General features: G+C 50.2%; 1 protein-coding gene and 1 non-coding gene across 4 annotated transcripts; both read right to left on the minus strand.

Moving 5' to 3' along the window:
- Positions 1-207: 207 nt before the first annotated feature.
- heatr5b (HEAT repeat containing 5B) lies at positions 208-21628 on the minus strand. Of its 3 annotated transcripts, none has more exons than XM_077016138.1 (36): positions 21494-21628; positions 20609-20802; positions 20199-20410; positions 19456-19564; positions 19033-19182; positions 18562-18733; positions 18235-18392; positions 17166-17463; positions 15830-15985; positions 15395-15645; positions 14418-14529; positions 14137-14289; positions 13221-13320; positions 13016-13125; positions 12586-12749; positions 12334-12509; positions 12114-12219; positions 11686-11876; positions 11031-11190; positions 10661-10850; positions 10235-10404; positions 9659-9806; positions 9010-9189; positions 8493-8747; positions 8019-8200; positions 7788-7856; positions 6983-7162; positions 6653-6893; positions 6280-6522; positions 5922-6049; positions 5636-5780; positions 4956-5228; positions 4236-4460; positions 2212-2363; positions 1768-1981; positions 208-1576 (listed from the first exon to the last, which is right to left on the minus strand). In XM_077016138.1, exons 2-36 carry the CDS (start codon positions 20732-20734, stop codon positions 1269-1271), a joined length of 6207 nt encoding a protein of 2068 aa, XP_076872253.1. In that variant the 5' UTR covers positions 20735-20802; positions 21494-21628; the 3' UTR covers positions 208-1268. The 3 variants fall into 3 exon arrangements, with proteins under 3 accessions (XP_076872253.1, XP_076872248.1, XP_076872255.1); XM_077016133.1 differs by having other exon boundaries at positions 20609-20807; positions 21494-21620; XM_077016140.1 differs by having other exon boundaries at positions 17214-17463; positions 20609-20807; positions 21494-21619.
- Positions 21629-21797: 169 nt separating this feature from the next.
- Positions 21798-21879, minus strand: trnas-gcu (transfer RNA serine (anticodon GCU)). Its single transcript has one exon. It is a non-coding gene; the product is annotated as a tRNA-Ser (tRNA).
- Positions 21880-23576: the final 1697 nt, after the last annotated feature.

Genomic DNA, 23576 nt, shown 5'->3' on the forward strand with positions numbered 1-23576 from the left:
GAGGCGTAGAGCATGATGGGATGTGTAGTTTGTTTTGGTGAAGACGCATTACGTTATCTCAAATTTGCTACAAAACCGCAATGAGTTCTTTCCTTATAAATGGTCTTCATACGAAGCAAAGCAAACACTAGTATAGCTGCACTATGGCCTTAAATATATAAGACAACACTTTAAATACGTAACGAACTTATAAACATGCACAAAACGTATTGTTTAAAACCTCTTTATTGTGGCAATCGTGTTGACTTCCTCAGCATGTTTTTTGATCAGTGTGATTACGCCATACAGGCTCATACTTAACACGGAACATAAACAAACAGGCGCTGTGCAAAACAACCATTCATATTGTAACATGATGAATATCTGCGCAGTTTCATTATAACACCCCCTAAAGCAAAGCCCTGTTTGCGTTATATTTATCAAATTAACCGTTTTCGTGGTCACTGCTATTTAAATAAAATGTTTAAATTAAGAACACAGAGGACAAACAGTAAACATAAGTTTACATGTAGTGCATGTACAGGTGGTGGATTTGAACATGTGATCAGTTACACCAAACACAGCTTGCCTGTGCAGCTTTCAAATGTCTGTGTTGGAATTTTATGAAGGGGAAATTTTTCACAGTAATTCACAGCTTTCAGTGGAATGCCTTTATACAATAAATGACTCCACGAGAAAATGTTTTTCCTTTTGTAATGTTGACAAATGTCCAATAAAGCGATGATCAGTTGCACTGAAAGATTGAGGCGTATACGCTCCAACTGTTTCTCATGTGTGTATGGATCACATGAGTTCATCAACAGAGACCTGGGAAAAAGGTATGGGGGAAGAGCATGATATGACAGACACGAGCAGTACATAGTTTTGGTCTTTTAGGATCAAGCAAAAGCAAAAGGACAGGCATTACAGAGGAGTCAAAAAGGCTGTACAAGACTTGTTGGAAAGAACAGGAATGCAATGCAAAAGGTGCTTCCATGAAAGCATTTTGTGGTTAAGGTGCATTTTACACGCGGCAAAGAAATCTCAAATGGAGGATGAACGTGATGCTCATGGTGATGACCATGTTTCTTTACCAGCAACTTCAAGCTTCCTGAAAATGAGTGTTTCACTCTTACATTCAACAGCATGACAAGACAAGCAAATGTAAACCCTAATATCCATATTTACAGGAGCACACCTTCACGCAGAGGCCAAGGTTTAGCGGAAATAAAATGGCGCTTATTTAACTGTAACCTTACAAGTAAAAATATATCAGTTGATAAATGGTCCTAAAAAAAGCTGGTCTTGAGTTTAATAGTGGGCGTGGCCGGCACAGTGGGCTGGGCCTGCCTGGCAGTGGCCTTGGCTTTACTGCTTGCTTGATTGGCTCTGATGGCATTCTCAAGGCGGGTCTTCAGCTCCGGCGCTGCCCCGATCACAGTCTTGAAGGCTGCAGGGTACAGGGGTCCGATGCGCATCAGGTTCTGCAGGGCGAACTCGTGCAGGCCCTTGGAGGCCGGGGACGCAGCGGAGAAGGCGTTCTCATCCAGCAGGTAGGAAATCAGCGTGGGGACCAGCAGAGCCAGCAACTGAACACCTGTTACCCCCCCACAGAAAACAAGAGCACCATGCACACAGGATTACACAACGATCCACGTATGAGTCTTACACCGTTATAGACTTATACAGCTACACACACCATAAATGTTAAAAGATAAGCGGAGCTTTTGCAGAACAGTGAAAGCAGGCTGTGGGCGGGGCTTCCGGGTCGCGTGTCACTCTACTCACGGTTCTGCTCCTCCCCCAAGGCCACCAGACCCTCCAGCACTTTGACGCCCTCCTGCAGGGCCTGGAGCTCCGCGGGCGTGCCCGGCCGAGAGTGCTCCGCCGCCCGCAGCTTCTCCACCACCAGTGGGGCCAGGGTGTGGATGTAGGGCGTGGAGAGGGCACGGCTCGAGTGCTGGAACACGGAGAGGAGGAGCTGGTAGCATCGCGCCTGCACCTGTGGGTGGGGAGAGAGAGACGGGTTGAGAGGGAGACAGATTGAGAGGTTGAGAGGGAGACAGATTGAGAGCATCGCACACAAGAATTCCCAGCAAAGAGCTTAAATTACACTATGACAAGCCTGACCAATTGTTATATTCTCAAAAGTCCCTAATGGTGATTGGCTGAATGTGTCTGATAGCGTCTGAACCGTCCCAGAATCTTTGCAGGGGTGAGGGGGTCACGCACCGCGGGGTCGCTGGAGTTGAGGGCGTTTCGGAAGCGCTCCATGCAGCCCTTCTGTAAGCTGGTAACACCCACCAGCTCAGCACTACCAGACACCAGGAAGAGAGTGATGGCTGTCAGCATGCTGACCTCGTCCATGCTGGGCCTGGACTCATCTGGGGAGGTAGATAGAGAGAAAAAAAGAGGGGGGAGAGAGAGAGTGAGAAGGGAAAACATGTTAACAACATGGCCCTTCACTGTGCTGCTATGTATTGGAAATTAAGATAATAGGATGGTTTACAATATTGACCTGAAAGACACCAGACGTGGGTTTAGAAATCAGGCATGAAAATGGGTCAGGGGTTAAAAAGGTGAGAAGACATAGGGGCATGTGACGTCATGGGGATATGTGACGTCATGGGTATACGGCGACGGGGGGGGGTGTCTGCTGGTGTACGGGGATACAGCGACAGGTGATGCCAAATATTACAGAGCCCGTAAGGTGACATCATGTAAAAAAAATATAATAACGCGTGGCCACGACTTACTAACGTGTGCGAACGAGATAATTAACGCGTGCGAACAAGATAATTAAGTATTACTTTATATGAAGCCAGGTTTACCTTCCTTGGGCAGTCAGTTCGCGAACATCCCTGGGATCTGCTTGCTTTGCTGTGAAAAAAGAAACTTTGTTGCCGCGTGTGAAAGGCGACATTAGTATCTCGTTCCTACGCGTTAGTAAGTCGTGGCCATGCGTTATTATTATTTTTTTACATGATGTCACCTTACGGGCCGTAAAATATAGTAAAATCCATAAAAAAAATTTTTTTGACTGTCTTGTCAATGGATTCAATGTATGGAGCCAGATCCTTAAACGCGAGAGGCCGCTTTCGCCATTTCAGATGGCTCAGTCAAAACCATTACGTCTTAATGAACCAATAAATACATCAGCAGCGAAAATGAGTGTAAAAATACCAGGGTTCACGTGTTTTTATTTTCTAACATGGGCTAAAGCACAGGGTAGACTCAAACGACAAGCATTTACAACTTCATCTTCAACCTTTTCAGCCCTGGCGCGAATGTTATCCTCACCCGTCCTCACCAGTTACAACTACAGACACAAGAATAAAAATCTCGTTTCTTATTTTGTCACCGTTAACTACACAGGGTTGACGCGAACTTAAAAGGTCTATCTATCTACCTATTTATCACAAGAGCTTGTGGCTCTGACAGTATTCAACGCTGTAGAGAACGGCAGTAACTTTGTTTTACCGCAAAATATGAAAACGATTGAAACCATTAATAACCCAATTAAATCTACTGGGAAATGTACGATCTGGTAGATGTAGTGGTAAATGTACGATGTGGTAAATGTAGTGGTAAATGTGCGTTCTTCTGACTTGTCCGCGGTGTAGCACTAGGTCCTCCTTCTCGTCCCGCTTAGCAGTAAATGAATAACATGAATGAAGAACGTTGGTATGATTGAAACGCTATTTGGCCTCTATGATGGTTCGGGGCGGAAACTGCTGGCCACGGTGTCATTGAAATTGCTGATTTCAGAAGTGCTCTGTTTGCTTATTAAGTCAATGATAATTAAAATATATATATATAAAATATATATATATAATCTCCCGAACCCCCCCCAAACAAAAAACTCATCGGATCTACACGATTCACGCAGGTCACCCTTTTCAACTTCAAAACGGCGAATTTCGCCGAAAGGTGACAGATTTTCATGCCTGAGATATTTAAAAAAGTAAACAAAACGTAAAAACTAGTATCTAGTACACCAGAACTAATGCTTTGGTGTACTGTGTGTGTGTATTTTGTATGCATCAGTGAACATCTATGTGATGTCAGTCTGCAATTATTTGATCGCTCGCAGGCGTTATGTGCTGTGTGGGCATGTGTGTGAGTACATGTGTGTGCGTGTGTGTGTGCGAGTGTGTGTGTGTGTGCGCGCGTGTGTGTGAGCGGACACACGTGTGCGTGTGTGTGTGTGTGCGAGTGTGTGTGTGTGTGTGTGTGTGTGTGTGTGTTGATCTCACCAGGCTGGGAGTACTCCAGCACAGAGGCCAGACTGCTCCTGACCAGACTGGTCCACTGCTGCTGGGTCTTCTCCACACGGCCCAGGGGGGAGGTGATGATGGTCTTGATGGCCTGCAGGGCTGCGGACACGGGCAGGGGCACGGAGCCATCCAGCGTCTTCACCGCGGTCTCCCACAGCACCCCGCAGATCAGAAACAGCACCGTGGGCAGGATGACCAGGCTTCCTGAAGGAGACGAACACATTCCACCACAGGTCATTCAACATCGCTATGAATCCATTATACAGACAAGGTACTGAAATTACAGTCCTCATAGTCCAGGTACTGTAAGTAAGGTGCGATTAAAAGGGGATAATTTATATTAATGGTCTGATAAGGGAGCGGTGATTACAAAATCCATCTCACATGTGTATTCAAGACCCCTAGCTGAACACCTCTGCCACAGAACTACACGCCAGTGAAATTAAACATGGAAAACGATCGAACCGAATGAATCAAGCCACTTGTATCAATCTAAGATAAGGAACTCCTTCTGATCATGGTGAAGCTCTGTCCGCGAGCTGCCGTCGGGGTGTGAGAGAGAGCGTGAGTGTGTTCTGTGGGTGTGTGAATCGAGAATGTGACGGGCCTGAGTGGGAATGTGAGAACTTGTATGTGCTGAAATGTGAGTGTGATGTGCGTGCGTGCGTGTGTGTGTGCGTGTGTGTGTGCGTGTGTTACCTGCTGGAGAGCACAGAGCGGGCAGCTCGGCCAGGATTCCGAGGGCGGCGGCCACCAGACGGCTGCCGTGCTCAGACAGCTGCTGGGGTTTGGTGGGCAGGTGGCTGGGGGAGTCGGTGGCCCGCGCGCTCACACGGGGAAGGTGACGCACCAGCAGGAAGACCAGCAGCTCCATGGCGGCGAACACCAGCGACTTCCCCGGCCGCAGCTCCCCGCTCTCTCCCCCCTCCCCCAGCACGCAGGCCGCCTCCTCCCCCCCGTCCTCCTCCACACCTGCGGCACAGCGGGCGTGGTTACACAGCTGCCCCACCCCACACCCGTGTAGGGTAACATTCATGGTTATATATTCAGTGAGATTTAGAGCCAACTTCTAAGATCTCAGTGGTGGATCACCAGTGTGGGACAAAGCCCCGCCCCTGACAAGGCTCCGCCCCTGCACCGTGTCACACAGTACCGCCCCCATCCCCCTCCATGCGTTACGGTCTTTTAGAAACTGGCTTTTTGATTCAACAGCAAACAACAAAGAATCAGTGGGAGGATACTGCAGGAATTCTGGCAGGAATACAACAACCTTCCTTCAGAAATGTTGGAGATATTGACAGCTGATGCTGAATCAACAAACGGTATTTGCCCAAAGTGGCCAGGCGGGGCAGTGGTTAGCCGGTGCGGGTCCTGCTCACTCTTAGAGGTCCTGAGCTGGTCCAGGTTGTCCCGGGCGGAGCGGATGGCCTCCTGCACCACGGCAGTCACCTGGAGCTGAACGCCTGGAGGGTCCCGCGTCAGCAGCAGTCTGTGCAGCACGTTCAGAAGCTCCACAGCTAGCAACTGCAAACACACACACACACACACACACACACACACACACACACACACACACACACACACACACACACACACACAGATTGCAAGATTACTGCCTATGCTGCCATCAAAGCCCCTAGGTTTGTGGCTGTCCCCCCACCACACCTGGTCCTCTGCGATGTGTTTGCGTGCGTGGTGGGACTCAAACAGCGTGCACAGGGCCTTCAAGCAGGACATCACACGCTCGATAGGCTCCTCGGGCCGCGGGAAACACAGGAATTCGATGCTGATGCCTGGGAGACACAGCAGGAGAGCAGACACCTTACAAAGCACACGGACACCCCAGTCCTGCAGCTCAGCAACATACACACATGGGCTGAAATGCTTAAAGGGTTTTCTCAACAAAAAAAACATGAAAGTACATGAAAGTACATGAAAAGGATCTATATAAATGTAAATAATCATAATTATGATTATCTATATCTATATCTATTATCTAAATCTATTGTGACAGGAATCTTACCCAACAGCAGATGCATTCTGTCCTTGACCAGTTCCTCGTGGCTTTTGTTGGGGGCGGGCGGCCCTTGTGGAAACACGGTGCCGGCGCTGGTCGGGGCGGCAGGCTGGGCTTCCTCGGGACCGTCCAGAGCCCCAAAGTCCGTGTTGCTGAGCCAGAGGGCCACCGCGTGCAGGATGGGGGGCCAGGAGCTGCGGTAGTGTAGCCGCGCCGTGTCTATCGTCTCTGGGGTGTAGAAGGCTCCACCTGCAGTGCAAACATACCTCTCCGTTTCAGAAAAACACGAAAATCTTCACCAAAATCCCACAAGATCCTGCAGCGTTGAGTCCTGATCTGAGAGAATCGCTGTGCGTGGATGTCAGAAGCCGGGCGGTACCTTCAGGGGGCAGCTGGCTGGCGAACTCGGCGGGCAGCGTGAGCAGGGCGTAGTCTCTCAGAGCTGCCAACCACAGCCGGCTCAGGGAGGGCAGCTCCGGCTGCACCAGAATGATCAGGCTGTCTGGGGGGAGGACGTCCCCTTCGTCGCCCACGTCCTCCTCATCATCCTCGCCGCCGTGTACGGGACGCGCTGGCTTAGACTCCGCCTCCTTTTTTATCTTCATAGCCACCACGTAGACCTGAAGGGGGGGATTATAAAATAAAAAATTTGGAAAAAAGAAGAAGAAAACGGACCAGGGGACAGAGAGTTCTGGAAGGGTTCTGGTACCTCTGCCCAGGCCTTCAGCACGGCCAGCTTCTCCATGGTGGTGGCACTCTCGCTGTACAGCTGGCTGGACGAGCTCTTGCCTGCCTGCACCTTGTCCAGAGAGGACACCAGCAGGTTGTGCACACGACGAAGGTCGTTCAGGTCGCTGACCACGCCGCTGCCTATCCACGCACTACACACCTGGGGTCAAGGGCAAAGGTCAAGTTTGCATACATTCATAAATGCAGACGTTATCAGACACATCCTCACGTATGAAGGGGTTAATGGTCAAGGGTTCAATGTGAACCAGCGGTCATAAGCCCCGCCCACACAGGGTGTCATGATGAGAGCAAATCGCAGGGCTTCCACCAGATTATTACCCAGATTTCCACCTCTCCAAGGGCAAACAATGACCTTCACACCATCACAAGGCTACAATGTCACATGGTTCCCTTAGCCAAGAAGCGCACTCTCTTTCCTACAGACTTTAACGCCATGTAATACTGGAGCAAGACTAATGGCAGTGTGAGCTGAAAGGAGGTCTCCCTGATGAGAGGTGACACTTTTAAATGGCGTCCGTGACATTTACTGCCAGACCAATCCAGAGCCCTCGCATAAATCACAAAGCACTAACTCATGGTGCCTCAGCACCAGCAGGCCCTTTGAGGAGATGACTGAGAGCCAAGCAGTTTATGTCAGTATCTGAGCACGCCCAGCACCAGAACCAGGAGATGAAGAGAGGGAGCTGTTTAGGGAGGAGGGAGGCTCGGGCACGCTCACAGGGCTGAGGGGGGTGGGGGGTTAAGTCTCACGGGTCTGGCTTTACCTGGCAGGCCTTGGCCGTAATGTCGGAGGGCGTGTCGGGAGAAAAGGCCGGCCGGAGCGCGGCTCCAACCTGATGGGGAAGAAAACAGAGTAGATTAGTAAGATGATCACACCACAAACCTTCCAGCTCTAAAACAAAAACGAGCTTCTTCACACGTCACCAGGTCAAAACCTATAAATGTGAGGGCTCGGGAAAAGTGCTCGGGGCAAGATCAGACGAGATCAGACTCACGTTGGCCTGGTACTGCTCCAGTATCACGTGGCCGGGGAACTCTGGCTCCGGCACAGACGCAAACTTCTTAATGATGTCTTCTAGGGCCTGCAGGCCGGCCATGCGCAGCTGGTCACTGTGGTCCGTGGCGGCCATGAAGGCCATGCGGATGAGGTCGGACAGGTGCAGAACCAGAAGATCACCTACCACACCATTCAGCATGCGGATCAGGGCGAGAAGGCTACGCTCCTGACATCATTCTGCACCTCACCAGGTAAGACTTCACACATTCATTACACCCTACCAGCACTGCACTGGTACTACTGATGACACGCAAAGGTGAACACACAATTATCTACTTCCGAAAAAATTAATCAAGAAATTCAAACCACAGAACACGGAAAATGAACAACTTGTGTTTAAAACGACAAACAACTTTTCACTGTGAAGATTTTGTCAGGATTTTGTCATTTTGAAAGTCACGGTGGTTTTCACCTTTGGGGTTCTTGGCTTTGGCGCTGCGGGCCGCAGCCAGGTCAAAGTGGGCCTTGTCCGCGTTCTCACACAGGTGAATGATACGGCACAGGCAGTCTGCCGCAAACACCCGAGTCACCCAGCGGGGGGCGACAGAGGGCTTGGACTTGTCGTCCTCGCCCAGGCCCGTGAACATGGTGTCGTCATCCATCTCGTCCTTCTTTTCTGAATCTTCCTCCTCTTTCTCCACTTCAAAGGCCATAGGACCTCCAGCCTCTACAAGACAAGGATGCTCTCACCAAATACCCATCCGTTCACCTATTGGTTACAGATCAAACCTCCATGCTGAACAGAGATTTTACAAGTCCACCGTCTACCAGAAACAACAATTCCCGAACCCAAGAATCAGAGGCGAATGGTTATAACTCATCTTTCAGACATTTTGTAAATATTAATATAATTAGACCCTGGATGTCCTGGATGACATTGTGAGATTAAGACATGTGATTCAGCGTTAAGATGGGGATGTGACGCTTACCTGTGCTGGCTGCCAGGACGTCTTTGCAGAGTTTGAGCCAATGGGAGAGCTTCTCCACAGCCAGCGAGGAGAGCATATGGCCCAGGGTGTCATGGATGTCTGAGCACAGCTTCCTGTCTGTCTCGCGATCCAGCATGCCGAACAGGACGCCCTCCAGACCCGTCTCAGTGATGTTCAAGTCTTCAATATGGGGGGAAAAAACTATATGAAACACATGCAACCAGCAGAGTCCTTGAAAACGGAGGAATGGTCATTTACAATGAAAAGGATTACAGAGTCGCTATAAGGGCATTCTGATAATGTCTGTGGTGAGCAGTGAGGATGCGTAATGACCCTCTGGCTTCAGAGAGGGCCCAAGAATCTGATCTGTGCTGGCTGCATTGCTAAGGCTGGGCTAGTGTCTTCAGTTTTAGTTCAGAGCTGGGACCGTTATCCTTACAGTACTTCAGAAGAGCACACAGTGTGTTAGTGTGGTGTTTACTGATAGTGGTGTTCTCCTGCAGGGGTGTATGTGTGTGTGAGAGATGTGTACTGATAGTGGTGCTCTCCTCCAGGTGTGTGTGTGTGTGTGTGTGTGTGTGTGTGTGTGTGTGTGTGTGTGTGTGTGTGTGTGTGTGTGTGTGTGTGTGTGTGTGTGTGAGATGCGTACTGATAGTATTGCTCTCCTTGCTGTCTCCATTCTTCTTGGCCAGGCTCATGGCGTACTCACACACCTCCGCCGCCTCTCTCTGGACCAGCTGCCGTAAGCATGCCACCGCAGCTCGCCGCAGAAGCAGGTGAGAACTGCACAGATGCACCTGTATACACACACACACACACACACACACACAATGACTGTCTGCTTACAATATTCATTTAAATACACACACATACCTCCCGTGTGTGTGTGTGTGTGTGTGTGTGTGTGGGTGGAGCGGGGGGCTTACACAGAGGCAGGGCACACATATCCCCCCCCCCCCCCCCCCCCCGTGTGTGTGTGTGTGTGTGTGTGTGTGTGGAGCGGGGGGCTCACACAGAGGCAGGACACACATATCCCCCCGTGTGTGTGTGTGTGTGTGGGTGGAGCGGGGGGCTCACACAGAGGCAGGACACACATATCCCCCCCCCGTGTGTGTGTGTGTGTGTGGGTGGAGCGGGGGGCTCACACAGAGGCAGGGCACACATATCCCCCCCGTGTGTGTGTGTGTGTGTGTGTGTGTGTGGGTGGGTGGAGCGGGGGGCTCACACAGAGGCAGGGCACCAGTCCAGACAGGTTCACGTGGCGAGGCGCAAACATGTGCAGCTGCTGCAGACAGGAGATGGCGGCGGCCTGCACCAGAGAGTCAGAGTGATCCTGCATGATGGCGCATCCCACCAGGCATGACGAGCGGATAGTCGAGATGGTGGCGCTGTTGCCTAGAGACCCACGGACACACGACAACAGCATTCCGTGATTCGGCAGCTTAACTCAGGTCCCGCCCACTCAGTCAAACGGTTACAATAGTAATGAAAACAACTCAAAATGTTCACTTTAGTTTTAAGGCCCAGAGGGGACATTTCTCTGACCCTCTCTGTCCCAGCCAGGACCATGTTGGGACTCTAGGACCAGGGTTCTGCTGTACTGTGTAAGGTGGGGTGGGTGTATGGCAGGGGGTCTTTAAAGGGCTGTTACCCTGCAGTTCAGGCCCCACGGTGGTGATGAGGGCCCCGAGACAGCGGCCCAGGCACTGGTGCACCTCCGTGTGGGAGGGGGGCACGGTGAGCAGCAGGGTGAGCACCAGGGACAGGGTGGGCTCCACGTAGCCCCGGTACATGGGCCCGCTGGAGTCCACGATCAGAGCCAGAGAGTGCAGCGCCCATGTCTGTGATCACACACACACAAACACACACACACACACACACACACACACACACACACACACACACACACACACACGTGGACGAGCCACACTTATTACGACCCATTGTCAATATATGTGTAAACTTCTCTTTGAGGAGTGCGGTGTGTGATGTACAGGCCCCCCGGGGGGCCGAGCGCTCACCTGGACCTCGTGAGACGTGCCGTCCTGAGCCAGAGCCAGCAGGATGCTCACGCTGGTCTTCAGGTGCTGGCCCGACCCAATCCCGCCCACGTAGCGGTGCAGGCAGCCCAGAGCCAGAGAGTGACCCGTCCTGGACACCACGTCCCGGGCAGACTTCAGCCTGGCCACAACAGCGGTCAGTCACACAATCACCCTTCATGACTCCACGACATGGAGAGCGTACTGACGTTGCAGCGTATTAAAAACATCTTGTTGAATTTATGTACGCAACTAAGGTCTGGATCATGGGGTACGCTGTGGTACATCACACACCCACTGTAACACTCAGACTGCTCACAAAATAAGTGTGTGTTTTATTACAGAGCTCACACTGAAGGCCTCTACGTCGTCCATCTTGTTATTAGTTACTGCGGCCTTTGATACATCTGTGCAGTCACACTTGCATCCTACTCTACGTACAAGTGAACTCAGATTTCCAGTGTCTAGTTTGCACAAAAACAATGCACAAGCACCACAGCGCCATCTACTGTCTGCTTGCACGTCGCACAACATCAACACTGGAATCAACAAAGTGCAGTTTGTTCCACGCAGGAAGCCGTGAAGTGAGCGTGACGTCCACCAGAGACTGAGGCTCCTGCAGGGTTGAGGTTCTTACTTGTCGAAGCTGTGCTGGGCCATGCTGGCGATGAAGGTGGCCTCCCCCACCACCTGGGCCATACGCCCCAGGGCCTCTCCCGCCGCACACCGCAGGATGGGGTTGGGGTTGTCCAGAGCCCCCATCACCAGAGCCAGGGCCGACTTACGCACCTCCTCCAGGCCCAGGGTGCTCTTGTTCTCAGCCAGACCCTGCAGGCACACACACGTACACACGCGCACACACACTTCTCTTTAGCTTTATAAACTTAGCTCAGGTGTTCTAGCAGACAGGAAAGAGGACAAATATTCACCACCTGCAAGTGACCCCAAAGGCACACAGAGGGTGAGCTGCGCGTACTCTGTGTGTGTGTGTGTGTGTGTGTGTGTGTGTGTGTGTGTGTGTGTGTGTGTGTGTGTGTGTTACTGCGTGGAAGAGTGAGGACGAACCTTGAGGGCACTGAGGACGGCGGTGAAGATGTTGAGCTGCACGGCCTGCTGACGGACCCCTTTGGCCTGTTTAACGCACTCGGCAAAATGATCCAGCATCTGCAGCCTGGAAATACACAGCAGCCGTCTGCTTTAGCCAACGCGACACACCGCAGCGCCACACACTCCACACAAACCACAAAACGGTCAAATACGCTAGAACCCCCCGCAGCATGCTCACCGGTGTTTGAAGGAGACGTGAGGAAAGACCACCCCGAACAGAGCCACGGAGGCGTCGATGACGGACACGCCCAGGGGCAGGGGCCCGGGGACGGCCTCTCCGGCGGGGACGCGCAGGTAGATGGAGGAGGGGTCGTGCTCCAGGGCTCCACTCCCTGACGCGCTGTTCGGCTGCAGCTGCCGGGAAGGCACGCGGACGTTAGTACGCGGGGACGGGGGACGTGGGGGTCACGGGGGGGTCACGGGGGCTCACCTGGTCCTCGATGGACTTGTGGTCAGTCTCCTGCAGCCAGGAGCCCATGAGAACGCTGTCGTCGTAGTGACAGAGGGAACGCAGCAGTGACGTGGTCGTGTTGGCCGAGTTGTCCGTCAGGGTGAACTCTGCCACCAGCTCCCGTAGCAGAGCACTGAAACTACCTGCCAGCAACAAAATCATCATCGTAACAACACAAACAATAACACAATAACAATAACAACAATGTGATATTATTTAGCTCAAAGTGTTTTTAAAACATGATGGAAAGTAAATGATAACACATTAACACGGTCCAATCATTAAAATCGAATAGGAGGTGGCTACAACAAAATGATCATTAAAACAAAGCAGCTACGTCCATCCGACTCTAACGGCCACGTCAGTACAGGACTTCTTCTGAGCACGACGCGTTCCTAACAGGACTCGCCTTCGTAGGTCTTGGGGGGGAGGAGGGCGAGGATGTCGTACAGTCTGAGGCGGACCATGGCGGCACTGGCCTTCAGGTGAGCCCCGTGGACCTTCACCACTGCAGGTATGCTGCGGATGTGGCCACAAGCAGACACGTGAGTCTAACACACACACACACACACACACACACACACACACACACACACACACACACACACACTTACTGGGACATCATGGTCATGGCACACTCGATGGGCGTCATGAGTCTGCGGATCACGTCCTCCGTCAGCAGCTCGGGACAGTGAGCCACGAAGCTGCGCATGGCTGGGGAGTGAAACCACAGGGGGACGGTTCATAACACGACATACGTCATTCATAACGCGACACGCTAGCCTCCACAAACCACACACACAAGAACGGAGAATGAGTCAGAGCGACCAAGGCTGTGTGATCATCGGCCATTTTCTGCCAACTTCACCATTAGCACAATTCATAGTTGTCCTGCGTCAAGTCACAAAAGGCAGTGTGAGAGTGAGGCAGTGTGAGAGTGAGGCAGTGTGAGAGTGAGGCTGTGCGAGAGTGAGGCTGTGCGAGAGTGAGGCAGTGCGAGAGTGAGGCAGTGCGAGAGTGAGGCAGTGCGAGTGAGGCAGTGCGAGTGAGGCAGTGTGATCATCGGCCATTTTCTGCCAACTTCACCATTAGCACAATTCATAGTTGTCCTGCGTCAAGTCACAAAAGGCAGTGTGAGAGTGAGGCTGTGAGAGTGAGGCAGTGTGAGAGTGAGGCAGTGTGAGAGTGAGGCAGTGTCAGAGTGAGGCAGTGTCAGAGTGAGGCAGTGTCAGAGTGAGGCAGTGTCAGAGTGAGGCAGTGTCAGAGTGAGGCAGTGTCAGAGTGAGGCAGTGCGAGAGTGAGGCTGTGCGAGAGTGAGGCTGTGCGAGAGTGAGGCTGTGCGAGAGTGAGGCTGTGCGAGAGTGAGGCAGTGTGGCAGTGTGAGAGAGAGGCAGTGTGAGAGTGAGGCTGTGTGGCAGTGCGAGAGTGAGGCAGTGCGAGAGTGAGGCAGTGCGAGAGTGAGGCAGTGCGAGAGTGAGGCAGTGTGAGAGTGAGGCAGTGGGCCAAGGAGAGCGGAGGTGTAGGCATTACCACACAGGGCACCGGCCCTGCCCTCCAGGGTGACCTGCCAGGTGAAGGAGTCGCCCCGGGCCTTCTCGGCCTCCAGCTCCTTCTGCGAGCGCGGGAACACGTTCCTCCAGAGGAGCATCATCTTGGGCAGGTGGTAGCGCACCAGAGACGAGCCTGACGGAGCGGACGTGGCCACCAGGGGGAGACAGAGGGGTTCAGGACACGCCGTTAGCACCTGGCTTGGCATGTTATCAGGTATCTCCACCAGGTGCGCGAGCTAGCCTTTGGAACATCATGCTCACCCAGAGTCATCAAGGCCCCCAGGAGCAGCCAGCCAGCCTGGGTGCGGTGGAGAGAGAGGCGGCTGTTCTGCGCGGCTGAGCGGAGCAGGTCCTCCGCGATGCTCACCACCATCTGGAGGGCGTAGGAGGGCGGAGGAGGGACGGTCAGGGAGGGTGGAGGGAGCTTTGGGACAATGTGCAATGCAAAGGCACTCGACAAAAACTGGAACTGAATTTTACCTGCATTCATTACATGCAGTGAAATGTAGCAAAACCTGATCAACTTGATAACCTTTTAATAGAAAAGGTTAAGTGCACTCTGGATGACATCACATTAAAACCATTAAAAACCACAACCAATCAAAAAGAACAAAACCACAACCAATCAAAAACCACAATACGGAAAGCTACACTTTTGTAACATTACACCGACTCCTAAAAGCTGTTATTGTAACGCTGTTGTTCTTTTCTAAATAACACTGAACCCAACAGTACAGAATGGTAAATGGCAAAACTAATTATACTGTCGTTTCTTAATTGGGTAATTAGCACCACACACCAGCAGATGGCACTGCACAACAAGAGACAGTTGAACAGCGGGCTCACAATCACCAGCGCAACACTGCACACAGTGACAATGGGGGTGGGTGTGTTCCTCATACACCAAATGACACTATATATCTCTGTCTGAACACTGAACACCCAGATGTCCTGCTGACCGTCTGGATCAAATCCCTGGATCAAATCCCCCAGAAGTGTGCGCACACGCACGGAGGTTAAAGATCACCTCCTTTCCAAACCCAACACGCCTGAATTACAAGCTTCAGAAGGCTGCACATTCCTGCACAACACGCTACACTGCAAAATTCCTGATTACTGTTACTATTTTTAAATGTTCATATCGTCACAAACCCCCCCAGGCCAAGGCGACCATCATCAGCGCACACCAAAGACACGCAGCCACGCAGTCAGGAAGAGGGGGTGCCAGGGGTGCAGACCTTGCCCTTGGAGTGGGGGATGCCCAGCGGGCACTGGTGGACTCCGCCCAGCAGCGCTGCCATGGCGAAACTGTAGCCACTCACGGCCTCCGGAGAGGTCTTCAGCGAGTTGATTCGCTCTGCACAGCGCTCCAGCAACGGCGTCAGTTGATAGGGCAGCGCCACGGCAACACAGCGCAGGCACCGGGCCGCAGCCAACCGGGCCGCCATGCTGGGGTGGAGCAAGACGGACGACACCGTCTCCAGCAGACCTGTGGGCGGGACCAGACTCCTTAAAACAACAATAAACAAACCTAAAAATACAAAGTCTGCATTACTCTCATGTTCCTTGCACGCTGGTGACTTATTTGGTGCACAAATAAGTATGTGTCCACTGGGGGCTGTGTGTGTGTGTGTGTGTGTGTGTGTGTGTGTGCGCGTGTGTGTGTGTGTTACCAATAGAAGGCTCCTGTATGAGTGGCGAGGCGGTGGCACTGAGACTCTGGACCAGGCTGCCCAGTTCTTTGAGGGCACACACCATCACGTGCTGACTGGCGGAGACGTCCGCCGCCCCGCCCTTATTCTCTCCACCGCTGTCACTCACGACTGCTTCTGTAACCATGACGATGTACCAAAGGAACAGGAGACCAGTGGGGGAGGGGGTTGGAGACAGAGGGGGTGTGCGTTGAGCATCTTCTGATCAACCCTCTCATTTTCATTTAATATATTTGCAAGGATTCACATTTAGAATAAAATATTGCATGATTGGATATAAATAACTCAATTTCAAATAAAACTAAATTTAAGATATAATAGATTAGATTAGAAATTATTTCCCATTAAATTCAGATTATTCTGCCTTTCACTGTCTTTGAGATTATTCTGCCTTTCACTGTCTTAACAAAGAATAAAGCAGCCAAACAAAACAGCTCCAGGCATGGTGTTCACAAAGTTGTCACTGATTGATTCAATAAAATGACATTCATTTACTGGGAATATGCCTGAGGTGCATTAAAATAAACTGCTTTTGTTTGTGTTGTTCGACATGACTGCAAAGGCAGTGAAGAGCAATGCTAAAACCCGCCCACAAAATCAAGAGGTGATCAAACGAGTTCCCTCGCGAGGGAGATTCAAAGCAAATCACAGAGTAAGAGTCTGGAGACACTCATCAGCAGCTCAGACATACACAGGGAAAGGAAGACGTGGTTGGGTGAAAGGTTTACTGTTTACTTCTTACTTTATTACTTTAACGACTTTTAAGAACGGAGAACTGGATGGAGTGTTTGGCGGTGTGAAGCATACGTTCCTCCAAAAACAAACGTTATAATCTAGCCGGATCCAGAGGCTATAGTAAAGACTGCATTCCCAGTGAGCCGGCATCGGCTGTCTGTTCCACTACTAAACCTGCAATTTAACCCAAAAACCGCTTCAGCGAATTGCCTAATGTCCCATTACAGCAATACGGGTGTGTGGAAGATGGGATACCACCGGGACTTTAAATAAGGAGGAGATGAATGCCAAGTTCTCCCTGATTTAGCTGTGCCAGAAATCTTGTCTTGTGCTGCATCCCACTAAAAGACTTTAAACTGGCTTAACTGGCCAAACAGCTAGTCTGGTGGTAGCAGAACTCTGATACGTGAGCTCAGGCAGTAATAAGATGACGAGGGACTAGACCACTTCAACCCAATTAAGAGAGCATGAATCACCAAAAGAGAATTAAACACCCACACACACAAAATTGATCACAAAAACACCCACACGAAAAACCAAAAAAATAGGTGTGTGTACTTACTCTGCAATGCTCTGAACCGTGACATTTCCCCCCCATTTTGTTCCTTACCCACTGCCCTCATCTGCTTGCTGATGGCCTGGCAGATCTCCTTGGTGGCAGCGATCTGGGCCTTCTCCCCGAGCAGGCCGCCCAGGGTGGCCCGCAGGGCGAAGCTCACGCAGCGGCGGGAGTACACGGCCTCCACGTGGGTCTGCGTGGCCCGCGGGTGTGCCACCAACTCCAGCACGTGAGACAGGAAGGTGGCAAAGTTGCGCTCCAGCCACTGGCCGCCCAGCGTGGTCACAAACACCACGTACGCCTGCCATGGGGGGGTGGGGGTGTTTGTGTCAGCGGGTGGGTTTTGGTTTGGCATCAGAACAAAACTGAAATATAAAAATCTAGGACATTTGTTCCTATTCCTTTCTGTACTCACCTTCAGAAAAAACTAGCAAACTGAAGAACCTCCTATATTTGCAAAACATCTCACATTTTTGTGTTTAAAAACGAATGCTCGCCATGAAATATAGTACTTTTCTTATAAAATCCGTGACTATCTTACTGAGAAAAGTGGGATGTGAAATTAAGCAAATTTTCCTGTGAATTTGGCAGGGCCTTACCAGTGAGGGCATTGCTTATTATAAATAAATAAATAAATAAATAAATAAATAAATACCTGTAAACTCAGGGCTCAGAGACCTCTACACAAATATGCTGTAATACAAGAACAACTATGTCTGTCCTATACCCTGGTTTGGGAGCCAGGGGCTTAGGAATGCTCCCCAGCTGGGTGTGAGCAGTGATTCCCAGTCTTCCCAGAACGGGAAGAACCATCACGTGTTAATGGCCCAAAGGAGCTTCTCAGATTGAAAGATAACAGGATTCTTCTGTGTTGTAGAACAAGAATGACGTGCTAAAACAACAAGTCCATGCTTCACCCACACTGGCCCCTACAGACCTACACAGGTGTGCTCTGGGGGCCTAGAACCAACACCTGTGAGCTAACCGCCCCGTTGTTTACACCACCGACCACCCTAGAGCTACAGGAAGACTAGCAGATGATTCCTATGGCGGTGCGAGCGGGCCATCTCACCTGGGTGACGCCCACTCGCACCTCCCTGCTGACCGAGGCCCCGCCCTTCAGCATCTCGCCACCACTCTTCAGGAAGCCAGAGCCCCCTCGCAGGAAGCCCGTGGACATCAGCTCCAAGACCTCGTCCAGGGTGGCGCGCTTCACGTTCTGACGCATCACTGCCGGACGGAACATGACGAGGGAGGAGGGGGCGGGGCAAGGTGAAAGGGCAAACGTATCAAGCAGTCAGAAGCAGCTTAGACGCGACACCATGGACAAGGAGCAGAACCTAAAGGAATGGAGCCATCGATCCAAGGCGGGGACGGCGTGGGGTCCGGGGCAGCTCACCTGCTGCCTGTTTGGGCATGAGAGCGGACGCCATGACGGTGCCCAGCAGCTTGGAGACGGCCACACGCACCCCGTAGGTGGAGCCCTCCAGGGCCTTGAAGCACAGCGTGGCCACGTTCTCCAGCTCGGCCGTCCACATGAACACGGCCTCGGCCTGCAGCTCCAGCAGACACTGGCCACGCACAGAAACCACCACTCAGGACGAGCCTCACAGGCAACATCACTTACGACATACGCTGAAATTCCTTCATTTAAAAGAATTGTTTTTGGAACGTTTCGGAAGTTTAAAGCGTTTTTTTGGCAGCAGACTCTTTCAGGACAAATTTACACAGGACATCACCAGCTCAAATGAGTGTATGAGAAAACCGACTTGTTAAATAATAAATACGCACGCTCACACACATTAAGCACAGGTTTGTCGGCGGTCTGACTGCGACTATTCGGAGTGTGTGGCTGCGTGTCGGGACTGACCTTGGCCACAGCACAGCGCACGGCCATGGAGCGGTCCGTGAGGAGGGAGCGGGCATTCTTGTAGACGTCCCTGTGGCAGGAGGCAGCCGCCGCCCCCAGGCCGCTAAGGACCTTCTGCAGGCTGAGAAGGATCTCGCTCCGGGCCTGCGACTGTGCGCAAAGCACCGCGCGGGACCGGCAGGGACAAAGACGCCTTTTTTAAGAGACTCATTCAAACTGTTGCCATGGCAAAGGCTTTTCTGGGTCAAACATTTTTTGTTGTTCACTTTTCTTTTTAACGTGTACTGAAAAGTTGTAGTGAACAGCACTCCCACGAAGCCTATTCACACATCCCCGTCGAACACAAGCTACTTCGGAGGACATGAGCGCCACATATGGGAGCATCATAAGTACATGTGGTCAGACTCTGCAAGGTCGATTTACCTCAGCGCTCTTTAGGGCTTTCAAAAGGTTGTTGATGGTTTCTGGGAAAGAACTTCCCAGCATCCGGCCCATTCTCTCATAAAAGGCACCAACGCAAGCCACAGCAGCACTGCACACCAGACAAATATAAATAAATTAAATTAAAAACCCTGTAATTGCTCACAATGACAGGCTATTGATGTTTTCAATTAAATATTAATTGCCAACACAGAAACACACATTCAGGAGCAGCTAAAGGTACTGCGCCCGGACTGCCTGGTGTGATGGGGTTAGGTCAAACCTACAAACCTACGCTTGTGCCTTTCTCCTCCTTCTCCTGCTCATGTGTGGTCAAACGCTAGTGTATCAGTGTATCTACATGTCAACATGTAGCATCTTTCTCCAAATGGCACGTGGTTAAATTGGAACACACTAATGCTATAGTAATCATAGCCATAATACTAGCTATGTGTTGCATCACCAACCAATACTTAAAAGGCATCCTCACATAAAGTTGTAATTACAGTTTTCAAACACCATTCACAACAGGCTCTAATGCAATAAGATTTTACAACCATCAACTCCCACACACACACACACACACACACACACACACACACACACACACACAAGTATCAAAACACAGTACCACCACGTCAAAAAGAGAAGGAAAACAGCAACTGGGAACTAGCCAACTGGGAATAGTTCACGGAGAGCCCATCCACGCGAGTGTGGACCGTGACCCGGGAGGTCCGAGGACTCACAGCTTCGTGGGCAGGTAGGCCGGCGTGTCGTCCTTGTTCTTGATGATGTCATTGCACTTGTCCAGCGTCTGGAAGACGGTGAAAGTGTCTCCAATGCTGTAGAGCGTGGCGAGGTTTTTAGCCAGCAGCTTCCGTGTTGGAGGCCCAGGGTTGCAGGTTATCAGCCCTGTGAGCTGCTCCACAAGCCTCTTCTGCTTTTCCTTCACATCGACCTGACCAAGGGGAGAGAGAGAAGATAGTGGACATAACGTCACCTGTTTCAAACCAGGCTAGTTCTTACAACATAACCACCAAATAACAAAAACCTCCATGACCAAATTATCTCCCACTCCGACCAGACAAAGTCGTAACTGCTGTATCACATATTACATTTCCATTGTAGTACTGTTGCTGTGAAAGAGCCGTCCTACCTTGTTAGCAGATATAAGGACCTTGTTGAGGAATCGAAGCCACTCAAATATGAAGACTGGTCTCTTGGCCTCGGTGATCTGGGCCAGGGCATCTTCATTGAGCAGCAGACTGTGTGCCAGCTCCATTGGCAGGCACTAAAAGCAGTCAAGCGTTCTTCTGAAGAGAGGACTCCTCCACTGAACACTGAACTTAGCTACACTGAAGGAAAAATAAATACATTATACACACACACACACACACACACACAAGAATGCCTGATTGAACAGCAACTTAACTGGTGTGAAAACAAAACATGATGCTAGCTGGTTAGCCATTAGCCGAGGTCAGCTGTTAGTAAGCAGGGAGGCTCGTCAACTCGCTGTCACTACAGCTAGCTCTGTGTCTTAAAGATGGCACGCATGGTCCATGTTGTCTCCTCGAACATTTATAACATGCCTCTAATTCTCCAGACGTGCTGTACACCCGCCTGTGTAGCCCGCTGTGATGGTTCACCCATCCGGTACCGTTAACTCAAGTTGGACCGCGTTATCACAACCTTCCTGTACGATCGCCTGAGCGCTTGATGTCGTTAACAGCTTGGGACACCGCATTAAATTACCTCAGTAGATCCAGCAGCATACACAATACATCATAACCTTTTGATTCTTGATATTATATCTTACACTACACACCGTGTAAGTTGTGTTATGGGTGACTAGTGTCTAGTTGACATGCAGCTAGTGTTAGCTAGCTAGTTAACCTTGTCAAATAGACTTAGCTAGCCGATACTACAAGGTGCCAAACACAATGAGCACAAAATGAAGTTGGTTGCTAGCGAGCATAACTGCCTAATTAATAAATAATAGTAATAATATGAGAAGATGAACCAGTTGGCGGAGACTCACCCGGTGCTGAAGCCTCTCTCCGTCTAAGGGCCCGAGTCGCTTAGCTCGTCCGGCTAGCTGGCTGTCAGTATGTGAAGCAGGCGTCAGTAGCTCCAGCTCTTTCGTTTTGAACACCTTTCAAAATATCGGCGCTGGGCAGGAAACGCTTTATTTATTATTATTATTTACGTGAACATTTTGACAAACGTCGAGGAGGAAAGTTCACCGCAGGTTGCCGTTACAGTCGTTATTTTTTTTTTTTGAACGGCTGGGTTTGGTGAAAAGTAGCTCGCACGACATTCTCTGGATGGAAAAGGCACCAATCCGACGAGGATGGGATTCGAACCCACGCGTGCAGAGCACAATGGATTAGCAGTCCATCGCCTTAACCACTCGGCCACCTCGTCCAGAACCTCCTCCAAAGAGCACCCATTTGGGTGGGAATTAGCAATGCCTGTTCTCATGCGTGCAGTATACAATCTCTTGACCACCTCGTCATTTTGCTGTTTCTTGAAGGCTCTAGGTTTAAGCAACAGGTTTTTTTTTATAAATATGGGATTTAACCATACATGTGCAAAGCACAGTGGGTTTAACCTTTCCCTGTTTTAATCATAATTCTGGAGAACAGTAAGTACAGCAGATACTAGGGCAATGTCATGGAGCTTTAAACCAGCGTTTGTACCGAAGCATGATGACAACTGTGGACCCTGGCCTCATTCGATGAGGACACTAGGGTTTGAGGATCACACGTCATCCACACTTACACTCACCTCTGCAGGTCTACACAGGGTCTGGAACTGTAATACTGTCTTGTGCAGCTTTTAAATGGTATCTCTTGGTAGTATTTAAGAACCTGATAAGTAAGAACCACTAAAAGAACAAAATAAATTAAGGTGTTTGACAACTTCTCAAAGGATCTAAATGATTGCCGTTTGATGAAAATAGAATTACATCCCAAAAATATTAAGCACAAACCCTTTTTGACGGGATATGCAGAGCACCACGGATATAGTCTATGGTGTTAACCACTTGGCCACCTTACTGTGTTTTTCAGGTCTCTTTACTAGGTTTAAAGAACAGGAATTTTTCAGAACCTCGGTTCCTCTCCAATTTGTGTTTGAAGTCTATTTTATTGAAACTTGGCTTGATCATCATAGATAAACTTTAGCCCACCCGACAACCCCCCCCCCCCCCCCCCCCCCCCCCAAACCTCCCTGTACTGGTTTGGTGAGGATAGAATTTAAATGCACAAGATCTTGTTGACTGGAGGCAAAGCCCCCCATCCTTGTGAACAGACACAATAGATTGTCAGCCCATCACTCTCAGTGTTCGACCACTTTGTCCCCTGTGTGAGGTTTTAAATGCTGATAATGGACGAAAATTGGCCACAAGTGCCACAGTTAAAATCAGGTTTGCTGGAGGAAAGCAGACATTAAACTGTGCAGGACAAGGGACACTTAAGCAGAACAGACACCAAGTGAAGCTATTAGTGGACTGATTATTGCACACAGGGAATGCATCATCCTGAGTGGTTCAGGTGGTTCAGATCCATCCTAATGAAGTGGCTTCTAGAAAGGTTTCAAAATAAAAGTCTAGGCTCAGCAAGCGTTTTTGGTCTGTTACAAAGGTTTTTCATGTGGGTGAATTAATGCAAAACAAAAATTAACGAATCAAGCACTAGTACAAGTCCAAATAATCACTTTAGCAGATTCAGACTACTCATCAACTAGTAATCTATTTATAAGCATCTGCACATCAACTGTTGTGAAACAGTCATGAAATTATTAAACTGATGAAGTGGTCTGAAGGAAATACCAATACTTAGTCATTCTAGATTTCAGTGAGTAATCAGCCCTTTATATTACACCTTAAACCTCATCTTACCTCCAAGGCCCATTATCTTGGTTTAGGATAGGCTAAGAATGTTTTATCTCTAAAATAGTTTAAAGAAAACAAAAAAAAAAATACCGTTTAAAATTACACAGTACTTGGTCAGTGTTGTTCTAAGCTTTAAGGTCTTAGGAAATGCTCAGATGATGACCTAGCAAACATATAATAAATCTTGTGAATATTTGTGTGTTGCCAAGAAACAAGAAAAAACAAG

The sequence above is a fragment of the Brachyhypopomus gauderio genome, chromosome 1 (assembly GCF_052324685.1).
Source record: "Brachyhypopomus gauderio isolate BG-103 chromosome 1, BGAUD_0.2, whole genome shotgun sequence".
Lineage (NCBI taxonomy): Eukaryota > Metazoa > Chordata > Actinopteri > Gymnotiformes > Hypopomidae > Brachyhypopomus > Brachyhypopomus gauderio.